The sequence below is a fragment of the Anser cygnoides genome, chromosome 7, assembly GCF_040182565.1.
Source record: "Anser cygnoides isolate HZ-2024a breed goose chromosome 7, Taihu_goose_T2T_genome, whole genome shotgun sequence".
NCBI classification, from domain to species: domain Eukaryota; kingdom Metazoa; phylum Chordata; class Aves; order Anseriformes; family Anatidae; genus Anser; species Anser cygnoides.
The window spans coordinates 25,827,636-25,844,397 of NC_089879.1; the positions used below are offsets into that span (position 1 = coordinate 25,827,636).

General features: G+C 41.1%; 2 protein-coding genes across 11 annotated transcripts in view; one reads left to right on the plus strand and one right to left on the minus strand.

Annotated features, from left to right (window-relative positions):
• The window catches only part of RUFY2 (RUN and FYVE domain containing 2), a 30,061-nt gene extending 21,662 nt beyond the window's left edge, over positions 1 to 8,399 (plus strand). For 4 of the 5 annotated variants that reach the window (XM_013173143.3, XM_013173125.3, XM_013173134.3 and 1 more), the window contains exons 13-18: positions 22 to 141; positions 1,933 to 2,062; positions 2,685 to 2,779; positions 4,904 to 4,952; positions 5,874 to 5,951; positions 6,705 to 8,399. In XM_013173143.3, the coding sequence (XP_013028597.1) occupies positions 22 to 141; positions 1,933 to 2,062; positions 2,685 to 2,779; positions 4,904 to 4,952; positions 5,874 to 5,951; positions 6,705 to 6,848 (616 nt within the window). In that variant the 3' untranslated portion in view covers positions 6,849 to 8,399. The remainder of the gene's footprint in view (positions 1 to 21; positions 142 to 1,932; positions 2,063 to 2,684; positions 2,780 to 4,903; positions 4,953 to 5,873; positions 5,952 to 6,704) is intronic. The other variant, XR_010832678.1, reaches the window with a different exon arrangement.
• An 864-nt stretch (positions 8,400 to 9,263) lies between these two features.
• HNRNPH3 (heterogeneous nuclear ribonucleoprotein H3) lies at positions 9,264 to 16,639 on the minus strand. 6 transcript variants are annotated; one of them, XM_048069666.2, is made up of 10 exons: positions 16,433 to 16,639; positions 15,191 to 15,326; positions 14,531 to 14,669; positions 13,830 to 13,972; positions 13,292 to 13,378; positions 12,870 to 12,988; positions 11,471 to 11,606; positions 11,113 to 11,193; positions 10,943 to 11,029; positions 9,264 to 10,619 (listed from the first exon to the last, which is right to left on the minus strand). In XM_048069666.2, the coding sequence occupies exons 2-10, from the start codon at positions 15,306 to 15,308 to the stop codon at positions 10,543 to 10,545; spliced, it is 987 nt and encodes a 328-aa protein (XP_047925623.1). In that variant the 5' UTR covers positions 15,309 to 15,326; positions 16,433 to 16,639; the 3' UTR covers positions 9,264 to 10,542. The 6 variants fall into 6 exon arrangements, with proteins under 6 accessions (XP_047925623.1, XP_047925624.1, XP_047925621.1 ...); XM_048069667.2 differs by having other exon boundaries at positions 9,264 to 10,654; positions 13,785 to 13,972; XM_048069664.1 differs by having other exon boundaries at positions 13,785 to 13,972; positions 16,433 to 16,638.
• Between the last annotated feature and the right edge of the window lie 123 nt (positions 16,640 to 16,762).

The following is a 16,762-nucleotide window of genomic DNA, read 5'->3' on the forward strand; positions in this document are numbered from 1 at the left end:
AGTTGATTTGAATTACACCAGATTGCAGCAAGCAGAGAAGGCTCAAGTGGAGGCTGAGAATGAGGATGAGAAACTTAAACAGGAATATGTGAATAAATCTGAAAGTCTACAGAAAGAATTCTCCCAGAAGGAGAAACAGCTGTAAGTATATCTGTCCTGTTTGGAAAAGTATATAGCCATAAACCTTCTGCAGTGCAGCATGTCTCCTGTGTTAATGCAGGCTGGTGGTTGATAAATGGTTTTGAACAGAATGTAAATACTAAAGATGGTAATGTTAGGTACTGGCAAGGTGACAGAAAATACTCCATTCCAGGGAAGTCAGGCTACCTTTGGGCACCTCTGAAATGGCGTGCAGCTCAAAAGGAGGAGAAAGAACAGAAGTATTTTTTGGCTAAAGGTGCCGGCATAATTCGTTAGGAAATTATCATAAGCAGGGGAAAACACACAGTGTAGTAGAAGTAATCCACACTTTTAACAAACCCCACAAGTATGTAATAGTGTAAACTTAAACAGAAATGGCATAATAGTACAATTGATCAGGCTTATGAATAAGGTAAAAGCCTTTAAAATGGATTAATTTACCACTCTGCATGAGAAGAAACCCACAGGAATCAAAAATACTAAAATGCAACATAAAGGCCAACCCTCTACCCTTTCTCCTGTTAAATTTTTCAGTGCTAATCTAAATAAATATCTAACGTAAAAGGTCCCTGTAGGGGCAGGTGTTTTCTCTGTTGGAAAATAACAAGTAAACTATTTAAGATAGTTGCAGATTTGTGACACGAGGATTGGAGCTTAAATATTAGTGAATTCCAATCTGATTAACAGCCCACCCTGCCTCTCGTACAACTCTGAATGTTAATAAACTTGTTTAACTGTCATGACAAATGTTCACTTTACTACCACAGTCATCTTTGCAGATTTTGGGCAAAAGAACATTTCAGACCCCAACCTTAGAATTCTGCAATTCTGAAACCTCAAGGTCATGCTCACTTCTGATCTTTTCCAACCAGATGCTGAGGTAGTGTCCCAAATGTAAGTCTTTCCTTTAAAAATGATTTTGGTTTTAAAACAGGGAAATTAATGTGGATACAGGTTTTCCATCAAAAAACCTTGCATGACTACTCTCAGGTTTTTTTTCCTCTTCTGGTGTGTTGGCAAGATTTAGATGTAGAAGGTTGGGCAGTGTGCTTCTGTCCTTTGTTTTCTGTGACATTCTAATCACCAACTCTTCCACAAAACTGATAACAAAACTCCAGCTAGAGTGGATCTTCCATCAGATTAACCCCAGTGCCAATAACTGGCCTCCTACTAAACTAATAGGATTTAGATCCCTCTTTATGTTGAACCTCAGCCATGTAGGAAGCTCAGTTAAAATAGCACTTTAAAGTCCTTCCTTCTTTAGTCTTAATTCAGTTCAAATCTCCATAAACCTTATTCTAAACAAGAAGATTAACACCTGAAGATACAATATTAAATAACTTCTGTGAGCACACTTCTGTGAGCACCAGAGTTGTATGTAAACATTCTCTGTATCACCAATGGCAGTGTGGTTTGTTTATTTTAGAAACAAGGTACGTAAAGTTAAGGGAGGGCATTCCCTTATGCATGTCTTAATAAATGCCTTAGAAGGTTGTGGTTAATCTTCTCTTGCTCATTTATTGGACAGCTCTTCAAAACAATGCCATAGTCTTGATCCTTTTAAATGCATTTCTTTTTAAAAACACTTTCTAAGTGACAGTGTTTTGTTTATTATGAGGTCTAAAATGTTTTGATAGTGCCGCACTATTTCTGTTTTAAAAAACATATCAGCTGTTTATTATGGTAATAAGATATTGCACCCAGAAATAAACTCATTTTTGTTTTATAAGTGATACTGTTGTGCTCAGTGATTGTTTTCTTCTGTTTGTTTGTTTGGTTTGCATATTCTAGGCTTCAACTGGAAACTGATTTGAAGATAGAAAAGGAGTGGCGGCAAACCCTAGAGGATGATCTTCAAAAGGAAAAAGAAACTATATCTCATCTACGAATAGAAACTCAAGAAATAGTTAACCTTAAAAAAGTAAATTCTGCAATATAACTTCAGTAGTAATTTAGAAACTGACTGCAAAGTTAATTATGAATTTAGGCATGGTATTTCTAAGGATTTCTCCAAGTAGATAGGAGAGATTAGACTAATATATTCTCACAGATTGATTAAGAAAAAAATTGGAAACATTGGTTTTCTTTTTACTCCCCATTTATTCTTCAGATCAGAACCCCCTCCTTTGAATAAGGAAAAATGAAATTCTCATTTTCCTTTCTTAGTTTTATTGAACACTGTCTTCTTATGATACGCCAGAAAGTGCTTTAGGTTCTCTCTGACTTGGTACATGGCTATATAGTGTTGTTGATCTCTGCAATAAATTGTATTTATTTCCTGGAGAGGACTGAAGAAGCAAAAATGCCTCAACTCTTAGGGTCTAAGAATTTAACCTTGAATTGTTGCTGTTTGAATTGGACTTAGAAATCTTTATAGAGAGGATATCATGAGCTGATATGAATCATCAATTCATTTACTTTTCTCAGTAAGATCAGCTTGGGTTAGGAGCAGTTTTCTAGCCATTAGGCACATACATCTATATTTGCTAGGCTTTAGGCATATACATCTATATTGTGTGAATATTTTTTTTTCTTTTTTTAAGGAGTTCCTTAAACTTCAAGAAAAAAACAGGCAACTGAAAAGGATATGTCAAGACCAAGAAGCTGCTCTCCAAGAACTGGCATCCAAGCTGAGCGAGTAATTTAATTATTCATGATGATTTCATTTGTCATGTTAACTTGGATTAAGAAAAATAATAGGATGGTGGTCATGTGAAGTTCAATGTATAAGACAAGATTACCTAACCAGTTATCAGGAAGAAATAATGTCCAGTTAGTTGAAGTCTGTTTATTTTTGACTTGTGGGCTAACTGTGACCTCATATGCAATTGTGCACAGTGCTCTGATAAGGAAAATCCTAGGTAAAAAGGGTATGGGGAGTAGGAGGAATTTTTCATTGAAAGTGGCTGACAAGTTTGCATATCTTATCTTTCCTAAAGAAGAACCCAAGCAGAATCACAGAATCCCCCAGGTTGGAAGAGACCTCCAAGATCACCTAGTCCAACCTCTGACCTAACACTAACAAGTCCTCCACTAAACCAGATCACTAAGCTCTACATCTAAACGTCTGTTAAAGACCTCCAGGGATGGCGACTCCACCACTTCCCTGGGCAGCCCATTCCAATGCCTAACAACCCTTTCAGTAAAGAAGTTCTTCCTAATATCCAACTCAAACCTCCCCTGGCGCAACTTTAGCCCATTCCCCCCCAAAAAGAAGCTCCCACACAACCCCTGAGAATCAGCAAGAGCTGTTTATTGCCAGGACATCTTGCAGGCAAGCCTGCGGGATGTCCGTGGTGTTTGGTGGCTCCGAGCTAATGCTTGCGATGGAGCCTGAGCAACGAGTAGGGGGCTCGCCGGGCACTCCTGCGATGCTGTTGGTGCTCAGTGGTGCTGCCTGTATGTGTCTGTGGGCTGGGTGCCAGAGGTCCCTTGGGCACTGGTGTCTCTTGTGCCGCCGGCGCTATCCCTCCGCCCACGACACATCTCCTTCTGCTCAGGTGCATTCCTTCTTGGTGCTTCACCGGACGGCATCGCTGTCCTCGCACACCAAGGAGGCCTGCTGCTCGCCTTGCTCTTCTAGTCTTCCTCCTGCCGCACAAGCTGGCAGTCAGAGGGCCTAGATGCTCAGCGAATGCTGGGCCAGCTGCAGGGGGCCTGTTTTATAGGGCCCGCAGCAAAGGCGGGGCAGTGGTGGCCACTGTGACCTCAGCAAGCCTCTGCGATGGAGTGGCCCAAGCGTGGCCAAAGGCGGCTGTGTTGGGAGCGGCCTGGAAGATGCCCTCACGTGGACAAGGAGGAGGGGTGGGGGGCTGAGGGCCCCTTTTCTGGGACTAGCTTCCCTGGGCCATTTGGCTTGCCAGAGAGAAAGGCTGCCCCTCGGCCACAGGGACTGCCCTGCACCTCCCATCCTGTGCCCTGGGTTTATTTTTAACACTGCTTTTTAGGCAATTTCATTCTATTCTTTACGGAAAAGAACAGAAGCAAGGTGCAACTGCAGCCCTAATTCCCATGTGCGCTTTGTGCTCCAAGTGAAGAACTTCTTCCTCATGTCACATCTAAAAGCTCTGGCCTTAACAAGATAGTGCTCACCTTTTTTATGAGGTTGCATGCTCATAGATTCCTTTATTTGAAGAGATGAAGGTTCTCTGTATGACAATTGTAGAGCATTGTTTATTGCAACATCTTCAGAGTATGTAAAAGATGAACTTATCAGAACCCCTTCAGACTACAATGAGCAATAAGCTCTGAGCACAGTTGTTATCCTCCTCCAGTGTTGTTAAAGTTTCATTTAATGATGTGTCTTCTGAATTGTTTTGCCATGACTAGTGTGGGTTTTTGTGCCCTGTGTAAAAACTTATTGTGTATATTGTAGTTTAGACAATTCTGAGTGGGTTGGCACTGGATTGCTGGGGGAAGGTTGGTTTTCCCAGCATGACAGTCCAGAAATTTGAATTCCTGGTTCATACCAATGCCATGTGCTAGCTTTAGGTATTTGCCCAGAGCTACACTGGTACAAATTTCTTTTATCCATATAATCCCAAACATATCTGCAGCCATTCAAAGGATTCTGAGCTCTTTGGAGAGAGCTTGTTGTCTTTGTGTAGTACTTAGGACAGCATCTCCTAGATGCTGCTGTAATATGAAATATTAAGTAGAAGTTCAGAGTACTCTGCTTAAAAGTTGTTAAATACCTACACCTTTTAAAGTTGTTGGGAAGTAACTGACAAAAGTTTGAAATAGCATTATCTTTACTTTTTAGATCAAAGCTGAAAATAGAAGATATAAAGGAAGCCAACAAAGCATTGCAGGTTGGTAGGATTTGGAGGAAAGATACTTTTTTCCCACTGTCCCCATTGAACTGTTTTGCAAGCATGAGAAGGCTCCTCTCCAGCAGCAGCTCTACAGAAGACACTCATTGTATGATATCCTCCACTGGGAGAGAAGCACAGATTCTCTGTAGCCTTAGGGAAAGAAAATATTCAGTTGTTTCTGATTTTTATTGTTTGACATAAAAGTATGCATTTTGACACTTCTTGCAATAGTACACCCTTTTTATCGTACAGTGTATCTGGGAAAAAATATGTAGCCAACTGAGCTTAAATTATGTGCTACTTGTCAGCAATCACTAAATACTTGATCATCCAAAAGCCACTAAAAATATGATTTGTAACATTGAATGATTGGTAACTTCCTTAAAACTTGCTCAGGGAGCGCTTGAGAGCAGCGGTTGTGTTTACACACACTGGATCACGTGGTGTGTGACCTTAGGTATTCTTTCAGTCCAGGTAAAGGTGTGCGAAGTGGTTTTGCCAAACACACTACTGTTTTTATGAATTGGTTTAGACAGAAGGAAATGAACAGCTCTTGATACTGGTTTTTTTTTTTTTTTTTTTTTTTTGCTCCCCAGCATCTTGAGGACTGTTCCTCTGTGATGGACAAGGAAATAGGCTTCAGCTTTGAGACTTGGATAGCTTTCTGCTTTTCCCATCTCAGATGTTGACCATCTTTACTGCCCCAAGCATGTTCTCTTTGCACCTGTTCCCTTTCTCTTAGCAGTGTTTTGGAGCAGACTTATTCTGCATTAATGTCTCTGTGACATTAGAGTGGTGTCAGGGCATTAAGCAATTCAGGCAGTAAACGCTACTCCTATTGATTTGTTCTGTCCTTTGAAACCCAAAGTTTATCGGATACACATATTTATGATCTTTTTTTTTTCTTTTTTTCTCCAGGGCCAGGTTTGGTTGAAGGACAAAGAGGCTACACATTGCAAGTTATGTGAAAAGGAATTTTCCCTTTCCAAAAGGAAGGTAAAACTAAAACAATTTCTTCCAACTTTTTAACATGTATTATGAGAAATGTGTTAGCTATCTTAGAGATGCAGTGTGAAATGTCAACCTTCAGACAAACGTGTAGATATTTTCTGAGATGGCTTTCTAATTCTTTGATATGTGTAACACAGTCAGGCCCTGCTATCAAAAGAAACGCTGCCTTTGGGTGAAGTGTCACAGAGGACCATACTTAAAATTATTCAACCTACTTTGTGGAATCATCATCTCAAGTGCTTGTCAGCTGTGGCACTGTTAAAATTTGACACGTGCAAGTCATCTTATTGCATTTTTATATAATAAACTTAAAAGGTTATGAATTCATTGTGGTTTGAAAGTGGTGTTAATTTCCAAGCTTTATTAATGTATGCGGAAATTTTTATTTTACTTATTTTTTTTATGTTAAATCTCATGAGCTGCTTGACAGAATTGTCCACTCATGCTTATATTATATTTTTATTTGGCAAAGTATGTTAGTTCATGTTATTCTTGGGATTGAAAAAAATCTGCAAAGTTTAGAAATTTGGTCTGTATAGGATTACATCATAGATTGCGATTTAGATGAATTGTCTTTTGAAAACTGATTCCATGCTTGGACCAAAGAATTGGAACGAATCACAGCTGAGATTGCTCTGTATATGTGGTTTATTGGTATCCAATTACAAAGTATATTTCCACGGTAATTTTTTATTTTTTTTTCTTCACAAACACTTCTCCCTTCTCCCCATTATTTAGCATCACTGTAGAAACTGTGGTGAGATCTTCTGCAATGCCTGTTCGGACAATGAACTGCCTCTGCCTTCTTCGCCGAAGCCTGTTCGTGTCTGTGATTCCTGCCATGCAATACTTATACAGAGGTGCTCTTCTAATGTGCCCTAAGATCCTTTTACAAGTAATTTATCACCTTTTGGTATTTAGCTAATTCTGTAAAACTGTACCAGCTACAGAATGTACAGCACTGTTTCTGGAATTTCAGGTAAGCAGTCTGAAGTTGCATTTTCCAAGCACCATAGAGGAATTTGTTGGCTGCTTCCTGTTCATACAAATAGAGAAAATGGGACCCAAACATGGAAAACGTGTTAAAACCGAACATGTTAAAAATACAGATCACAATGTTAGTCTAAGAGATTACTTGTAAGCTTTTCTGGAGGAAGGAGGGCAGTTTATACAGGAGACTCAGTGTTAATATGTATTTGATAAGTATCTTAGTCATTTTGATCTTGAAAAAGGTGATATATTTACCTGCTTTTACAGGCTAGTCTGCAACGAGTCCAACCTAATTCTGCTGCACAATTTGCCTGCAGTATGCTGTTGTGAAGTAAAACTCTGCAATAGATAGTTTTAAATTGTATTTTAAAATAAGTAATGAAATTAATGCAGGTGGTCCAGTAAGTTATTGCCAAATATCGTATTTGTTTGCTTCCCCTCAATTCTCAAGATTTGATGCATCAAAGAATATTGCACTGACAGCTCTGTTCTTTGGAGTCACAGGTGCAGAAGATTTTATCAGACAGGTGAGAAACAGCGCCTTTAGGTACTGGAAGAAAGGAGATGCATTTTGCGAAATTATTTTGTAAAATGAACTATTAATTTGGCATATCTGTGTTTTCATGGAGAGATGTGCATCCCGGTTGTTTTGCTCTATGTTGTCTGTAGCTTCAAATGAGTATCTGCATTGTTTTCATGTAAGTCATACTTAGCTCTAGAAGCAGCGTGAATTTGCTGCCAAGAGACACTAGGATTAAACACTGCAGCCCGTGTCCTTTGTGCGGTGCCTGTGTTGACAGGAAGGTTATTTCTGATTTTGTCACCATCTTTCTCAAATTTCCAGTTTGTTTCTAAACCGGTCTTTCTTTTCTTCAAGACAGCTTTTGAGTGTTACTAGGTCTGACACATCTCTCACTCCTCTAATTGTTATCCCATGGTAATTTCTACTGGAATGTAAATCTTTATTCTTCTAGTGGCCAAATAAGAATACATCCTTTTGGGTTGTATTTAGTATCGGCCTCACTTTGATGTCACTGCACTAGAATCACACCCTCTTCCCTTCAGCTCTTCGTGTGACTGGATCCAGCTGTGGAATCTCTGCTCAGTACTGAGGAGCAGTCGGCAGAATTATCAACTCCCTGGTTCTTTCATCCATGGGCCTGTTATATTCCTACTAACAGGAGCATGGAGGCTTAGAAACAGGTCTTTTAGTCATTCTTCTACTTTGTTTAGCTTAGCTGTGTCTTTTAAGGGCAGGCATTTAGCTAATATTCTAAGAGCTATCCTGTTAATTTTGACACATCAATGTAGTTGCTTATGTAGCTTTTGTAAAGAAGTGTTTTTAAAATTACCCAGCATAACTTTTTGTAAAATGCAAAACAAATATTTGTAAATCTGTAAATAGCTTTTGGAAAAAATAAATTTAATTGATCTGCAACTTAATCATGGGAGCAATGTCATATTAAAACTTGCAATTCAGAATATTTTGAGCATTTTATTGATGTGATCAAGTTGCTTAGAATGTCTTTACACATGTTGGACAGTGGGGAGCTACCCTACTGATTACTTAAAGTGCTGCTCACTTGTCTCCTGAAAGTACTCTGATCTGAGGATGTTTTCAGGTGGGTTTTTATTCCTCTGCAATTTAAATACCAAGTTCCTTGAAAGGTTCGGTACTGAGTGCTGCTCTTGTTACAGGATGAAGCATTAGGGGGGACGGGGTAGTCGTAAGGCATTCACTGTCCCATACAGCAGAATTTCATTCAAGACTCACATTCCGTGTACCTTTTGTAACTTACACTTCAAACTACTTTGAATAACTAAGTAACTGCCCCTGCTCTCCCAAAGGTAAGTCTTAAACCAGTGTTCGTGTGTTTCTTCTCAGAAAATAGAATGCAGAGCATACTTGATTGAGGAAAAGGTTAGAGCTGATGCTATTTTACAGTATTCAAACGCTATGCTTTTAGGAAAATCTTTAAGTAGACGTACTTTACCTGACTCTTAAGATATATTGTCCTGGCACTGGATTAATTTTTGTCCTGACCTTTGTTACCTTAGTTTTACAAGGCATACAAACCGCAGTAACTGACCAAGAACCCCCTACTTACATTGTGAGTGCCAAGTTAAAAACAGAGCCCTGCACCATCCCTGGTATAATGATTTAAAGCCATCTTTCCTCCCCTTCCTATCCCAAAGTATTTCACTAGTTGGAGAACTTCCTATGGCAAATGCCCCTTTCAGCTATTACTTCCAGTCACTTGGACACAAGCACACACTCTCTAGTGAAATAAACTCCATTCTACTCTCTCCCACAGTAAGACATTTATTACATATATAACACAGTACTAGCAAAACAGGTGACAAACTTTCAATACCCAAGATCACATTTGACATCTTAAGGGAGGCATTGAGGACAAAGCAGTTAGTTTGGGAGATCACACTGGCTCAGAATAAATACCTCGTTACACATCAGGTATGTTAAGTGTCTTCAAACAATTGTTTCTTACACATCTTACATGTCACAAATGCACAAAAAACTTTTCAATGTGTTTGGGATTGTGTCACTTAACAAATATTGGGCTTACAGTTGTCATTTTAGAGACCTGGCTTCTAACAAGCTCATCCATAAAATGGGTTGCCAAGTTTTGAACAAATACAGACAAATCAGCTATGTGCACTAAAGGAAAAAAAGCTCAATGGTGTTGAAATCCAAGTTTGATGAAAGAAACTTATATATATCTTGCTTCAAAATCCCCCACTCTTCCTAAAAACACCCAAAAACAGTTTGTGAAGAAAAAAAAGCTAAGCTAACTTGAAATTAACTAGTATTTGACCTATTTCATGTTAGCTGAAAGCTGTGCTAGTGTTTTAGTTTGATTAGCAACTCATTTGCAAGTTAAACATGTGAAATGCAGCACCTGGAGTTCTACAGCAAAGCACAGGACTACTGTAGCTTGGTGTTGTGGATGCATACAACTTGGGAACTAAGCATTTATGCAACTGTGCATTTGAAAAGCACAGTAGATTCTGATAGTACAAGGAAGGAAGCTGGAACTATGACTTTTAGCCTCCACAGCTTTAGCTTAATGCCATGTTGAGAAATTATTACATACAACTTATCAAAAGGATTTAGGAAAGATTGTTACCAAATAAACTAGTCTATTAATCTACCTTCTTCCCCTTAAACAAGTGAATTTTTCAAACTCATTCACTACACCAAGATTACATAGAACTCAGTGTTCATAGGAGTTACAGTACAACCACCTTTATTGAACCATAGTACAACATCTTAAACCGACTGTTTCCTGAATATGTAATACATCCTTAGGAGTAACTAGTATAAAAATTATCAACATCAGTGGTTTGAATATAAAAATTTATTTAAAGTCAGAGTATGCAACAAATAAAACCTACAGAAAACAGATTTTCCCATCACAATCTGTTGCTTACCAAATAATATTGTGAAAACACATTCCTTCAGTCATTATAAAGTTCTTAAAATACAAAAGAAATTAAATTTTGTAAGAAAGTCTAGTAGACCAGAGACTGTTTCTTCCAGGATATTACGCAGAAGCAAGGCTATCCTTCAATACATTCCACGCCATCCTCCTCCACCCATACTGCCTTGCCCATAGTATCCTCCACTATTTCCACTGCCACGACCTGCAAACAATTGACACAAGGTCACGTATACATACCTTAAAAAAAGAAAAGAATGTGATGGGTAATACAAAACTGTTCAGCACCAACTTAAGTTATACTAGAACAACAATACTTCAATGCTATTTTTCTAAACAAGCATTTGCTGCAGTAGCCAAAGGTATAAAAAAACCAAAACGTGTGATTTATAATTGAAGTTAAACCAATGCCCTCCCTTCCCTTTCTCCCAGCACATCCTACAGCACCCAGAACCCACCCTTCCAGATCATGTCAGAAGACAGATGTAGCAACACAGAAAATAAATTTAAAACAGAACATCTACTTACTGTATCCGCCCAAGCCATCAGGAGTTCCGTACCCGCCGCTGTAATTGCTACCCATGCCCATTCTACCAACAGAGCCGTAACCTTGATCTGAAAAGCAGAATGTGCACTGTTACACGCTGGGAACCACACTACGTTTGGCAAAACGAGCTCAATCTGGAATTGATGCATACCCATGCCATCTCTGCCATAGCCTCCCATTCCAGATCCACCTCCAGCAGTTGAATTCAGGAATAGTTCAATATATCGATGTTCTGCAGGAAATCAATATGTTGTATTTTGATTCAGAAAACAGAAAGATTCAAAGAAAAAAATCCACCCTGTAGAATTAGTTGGAAGTCCACAGGATTTTTTTTTTTTAAAATGACCAATTAGTCGTTATTCTGATAAACAGCAAAAAAATACCACGATGTGTGTATTTAATGCCGTGTAACTTTAGTTATATTGAGTTTAAACCCTTACATTCAATTTACCTATATATACCATACCAAAGCCTGGTCAACGAAAACCTCATTTGAACACAACACTCACGCATGTGATTCTTATCCTTTGACATAGCAGCTACTGCATCCTCATGTGTTACAAATTCCACATCTGCCTCTCCTGTAGCTCGTCCATCTGCCCCAATATCAATGTGAACTCTTATAGGATTCAATGGCGAGAAAAACTAAGAATAAAAACAAAAAAAAGTCACAAGTTTAGAATTTAAGCCAGGTACATTTTTTGCTGTCCCAGGGATTACAGCACTAAGCACTAACTAATGATTTTGTGTGGTAGAATGAGACAAATTTAATTACTCATTTCCAGAGCATTACTTACAATCCCTTTTATACAACTTGAAGAACTCCAGCCACAGATCTTAAGTAGCTCTCTTTAAAAACAGAGATACAAACCAAAATACCTGTCCACACACATCTCTTTAAGCAATATGTTCTAATAAGATGCTACTCTGGAAAAGGAAAGTCATGACTTAATTTTCAAAGAAGCAGAGCCAAATAAAGATCCTGAAGTAGGGACATGTTTATGGAATAACAACAAAAAGCTGTTAATCAGATTTCTCTTCCTTCCCACAGAAGTCATCAAAAAGATGCAATGGTGTATCTGACCAACTGCCCTTTTAATGGACAGTATGTGCAAATGAACTTTTAGGATAACTATTCATGTACTATTCATCACGCTTTCAACCCTTGTTCTCGAAGAGTCCTTAGACTGAAGGAAACAACCAAACTGATGTTACAACTCAATTTCAAAATACAGGAGAAAAAAACCGAGCACAACCTGCTGGAGATCCACATATACGCTATACAACTAATAAAGAAGGTGCCCCCCTGTACAGAGCCTATGGTTAAACCAGGCCCACCGTCCCATTAACACTTCTCTCCCTGAAATCGCAATAGACATCCACACTGACTCAAGATTCCCAAAATCCTGCATGTGTCCCTCTATCTGCCACCCTGATGTCTTATGGGTAAACGTGATACTTCCCCCTACTAACACAGCTCCCTACTGTTTTCCCACTTTGTCCATCCTAAAACAAGTTTCACGTCAACATACAAACCATCATCAAAGTTTCACATTTACTATCACTGTATCTTCAGTTAAACTTAAGCTTCTGAAAGTCTTAGACTGAAGATACTGATTGCAACAACTGTATCCATCTTTTAAGGAAATGAAAAAACCAGAAAAGTACAGGAATTAATGTTAAAAATGATCTGACTTCTTTAGTAACCTTACCACAGACATTACCTTTATAAAAGCTCGTTTGTTGTGAAGTTCTGCAGAACTTGCATAAATAACCATGACTTCAGGTAGCAGATGTGTTAGAGTTATCAATCACTCACTGGAGAACCGTAAATTAGTTTGGAATAGGGAAGACAAGAACATGTAAACTCTTGGTGTTAAAAAAGTCATTTTTTCCTACTGTACTTACATTAGCAATGTCATTTTCTGTTGCTCGAAAAGGCAATCCTCTCATGTGAACAAAATGACCACCACCATGGAAACCTGAACCTGCATCTCCAGCCCCACCATACCCATGTCCTCCCATGCCTAGAAAAACACAACCAAGAAAAAACACACCTGTAAGTACATCATGAAAAGCAAGAGAAGTGATTACTATTTTTTTTCTGAAATTGCTGACTTAAGGCTACTGAAGAGGTTTACAATTCTAGTGTATCAACCTGAACACTTATCTGTGTATTATTTCCCAGAGGTTCCTCAACTCCCCTTTCCTAAGTAACCTTCCTTCTTTACAAAACAATTTAATACAGAAATCCACTACTTCTGTCTTGAAAATACTATGTCTTACAAGTCAAAGATAAAAAATCTTTTTAAACAGTATTTTTTTTTTACCTCTCCCATCTCTCATTCTGTCATCATAGCCATCATTTCCATAGCCATAGTTATTATAGCCACCATAATCATCAAAGCCACCATACCCTGTACAAGTGACATAAAGAAAAAGAACGATTACATTGTTACTGAAAACTCCAAGTGATGCAAAAGAATCATTTTTTCAGTCTTTGGGCACCAAGATATCTGTGTTTGCCCCAACAGGCTGTTAAAACTGTATTTTTGAACAGCGTTCAAGTGCAGAATCCCTTTTATACCATAAAAAGACCGAAACATGCAAACAAAATATCCAATTCTAATGAAAATAAAGTTTTCAAATATTTTCCATTACTCTTAAATAGAAAGCTGCATTTTTTGATATATTACAAGTAAAATTTCTTTTTAGAGAAGTGCATCAAACCTAATAGGAAGCTACTGCCATTTCGTTATTTCTTGACAAATATGTCAGAAACATGAAACTGACAACAGAACCTCTATCATTAGGTAAACATACCACCGTCATATCCACCACCTCCTCGACGCATTCTGTCATACATACTTCCACGCCCAGCTCCATAATAACCCCCTCTTCCTCCTAATGGTCTATCATATGGTCCAGGTCGCTGTTGTCCCATCATTCTTCTTGGCAGGTCACAGAATCCTCTGATTTCACTCTTACTACTTTTGAAGATTTCAATATATCTGAATAAGAGAGGATTTTCAAGGTACAAGTAAGAATACATGCGTAAGCTCTCAGAATATTACAAAAGGCCATACTACGTTTTCTACAACTAGGTGTTCAATCCAATAAAAATGACTAAAGATACCACACAACTTAATTTTCTCCTCAAAACCGTAAGAATCTTTAGCGTATCAAAGAAAAACTTAACAATAGCAAAAATTACTGTGTGAAAATTCTAGCTGTGCAAATTAAGCATAGAACATGTCTTTCCAGTATGAGAAAGATACTGGTGAAAAACAATGTCTGGCTATAGTAGCACTTAGCACAAATTACCCTACACATGACACAAATGACTGAAACAATTTTCTGAGTTTAGCAAGCTACATACACAGAGTAATACTGTCTCCCCCACCCCCCAAATCTACCGTATTTCCCCAGTTAACTTAGAATCAGTTACAAAAAAAATCTTTAAAATAGCCAGTTCCATATTATGATCCCCAACCCCCCCAAAAGCATTACTGACCCACAACCCCCAAAAAATAAAAATTTAAACACCATCCCAAACTCTCCATCCCCACCTGTGCCCTATTCTTTCCTTGTGTTTCCCCAGAGCATTTTCTGCTATCTCCTTTGAAGCAAACTGCACGAAGGCCTCCCCTGTGCTTCTCCCCTGGTAGTCCAGCGTCAATGTTATCCCATTTGGCACGATTTCCAACCCTTTAACCCAAGGACAAATAACCCCATCAAGGGGAACAGTGTTAAAGGCTGAAACATTCCCATCTGCAGCAAATACTTTAAGCATATCTAAACAACAACAACGAAAAAAAAAAAGTTTCCCCCATCACCCAACAATACAAGCCAACGATCTTTCATTAAACATTTATGGATTTAGCCATACTTGTTTTCTGTTTTACTTATGCAAAAATACAACCACCTAGGTTACATGAAGAAAACAGAGCTACCAATCAAGCAATTTAACTGCTCCAAATGCTAACATATAGATTATCTCAATATGCATAATACATTTACCACCTCGACAAAAATAGATACATACTCGGCTTTACTACATCTACAGTTATTTGTACTGTAATTACAAGATATAAATCTTAAAGTAATCTAATCTGGCACAAACCCTCCCCTCCACCCCATTAATGGGCATTACAAATTAAAGTGTTCAAAACATTGTGTAAAACATACAAGAAAAGTCAGTCTCTATACTTTGACTATACTAGAGATACCTTGGAAAAACTGAACAATCTCTTCTTTGCTGCATCCAAATGGCAGGCCTCGAAGTCGTACCACCGTTCCATCGTTAGTTGTATCATTTGGCCCATTGTGTTTTCCACTCCAGTCCATTTTTATTTAAGTTAAACACTACCAAGAAAAAAAAAAAAGTTTTTTTAGATTCCATATGTACCCAAGTCTGCCCCGCAAACCTCAAAGGAAATCAAGTAGTTTTCCTCCTGTAAACTAGTATTAAGTATTATTATGGACGATAAACTTTGTCCCGTTACGCATTTAAATTTTACTTTGTCCTATCTTAAGCACACATACATCTGAAAACATCCCCAAGTCTGATAGGGAAAACCGCACGTAGGGAGTGCGGTACGTGGGCTGCAGCAGCACTAGTTATTTACTCAGAGAGCTCCCCGCGTTAATCCTGGAAGCTTTTGTTTTTTAAAGCCTGGCACTCGGAGGGGCAGGAACCACGCAACGGCTGCGGCGTGGAAACACAAGCCTTTCCTTTGTCTGCGAACCGAGCGCCACGGGCCACGCTCTCGGCCCCTTTTTGTGTGTGCGCTTCCCCCCTCCCCTCCCCAGCCACACAGGCAGGGCTTTATTTCGAATTCAAGGAGCCCGGGTTGGCGCCGCGGGATCACCTTGAGGGGCAGGGGGAGGCGGCCGTCCCCGCGCCGAGCCCCCCCCGGCGGCAGGTGCCTGCACGCCGCCCCCAGCTAAGGAGGGGGGGACCCGAGGAGCGCCCCAAGCCCACCGCAACGCCTCCACCGGGCTGCGAGCGGCCCCGTCCTGCCGCCGGCCTCCTCCCGCAGCGCCGGCCCCGCCGCCCGCTCCCTCCCCGGCGCCATTTAGCGCGCCTCCCCGGAGCCCCCTCACGGCCGCCCCTTCCCCCTCGCCTCCCTTCTTCCCCTCGCCGTCCCCCCGGCACCTCTCAGCCCCGGCGAGGCGCCTCAGCCTCCCCTCAGCCGCCGCCGAGCCCCCGGGGAGCCGCCGCCCGCCCGCCGCAGGGCCGCTGCCGCCCTCCGCCTCAGCTCCGCAAAATGGCGGCCGCGCCGGGGACGAGGCGCCGCCGAGCACCGCCCCCTCCCCCCCTCCGCCTCCCTCAGCCCCTTCCCGGCCGCGGCGAAGGGGGGAGGGCCCGGCCGGCCCCGGGGGCGCTGCTCCCGCCGCCCCCTCCCCGGGCGGCCCCGGCGGGCTCCGCTGAGGCGAGCCCTGCCCTCCCGCCGCCAACCACCGCTCACCGGCAGCCGCTCGCACAGCCCTCGCACGCGCCCCCGGCAGCGGCAGCTCCGTCCCGCCGGGCAGGAAGCTCCTCCTCGCTCCCGACCGGCCGCCGGGCTCCGAAGCGACGCAAGCAGCCGAGGCGCGACGGCGTCCCGAGCGCGCAACTATCGCGACAGCGGCACCGCGCTCCCCTCAGCCCCGCCCGAGCGGCACATGGGCATGCGCGGCCGGCAGCGAGAAGCGGCAACAGCGCAGGCGCGGCGGGTGGGGAGGGGAGCGCCCGCTCGTTCCTCTCCCGAGGGCGGCTGAGGGGCGCCGGGGCGCATGCGCGCTGCGCTGGGCGGGCT

Bases quoted from the DNA above. Each gene is read 5' to 3' on its own strand.
- HNRNPH3 (XM_048069664.1), bottom strand. From the start codon at position 15,308: ATGGACTGGAGTGGAAAACACAATGGGCCAAATGATACAACTAACGAT. The intron at 12,989-13,291 runs GTAAAAAAAAAA...GTGTTTTTCTAG, and splicing joins CAGAATGAGAGATGGGAGAG to GCATGGGAGGACATGGGTAT. The intron at 11,030-11,112 runs GTATGCATCAAT...TCTGCTTTTCAG, and splicing joins CTATGGCAGAGATGGCATGG to ATCAAGGTTACGGCTCTGTT.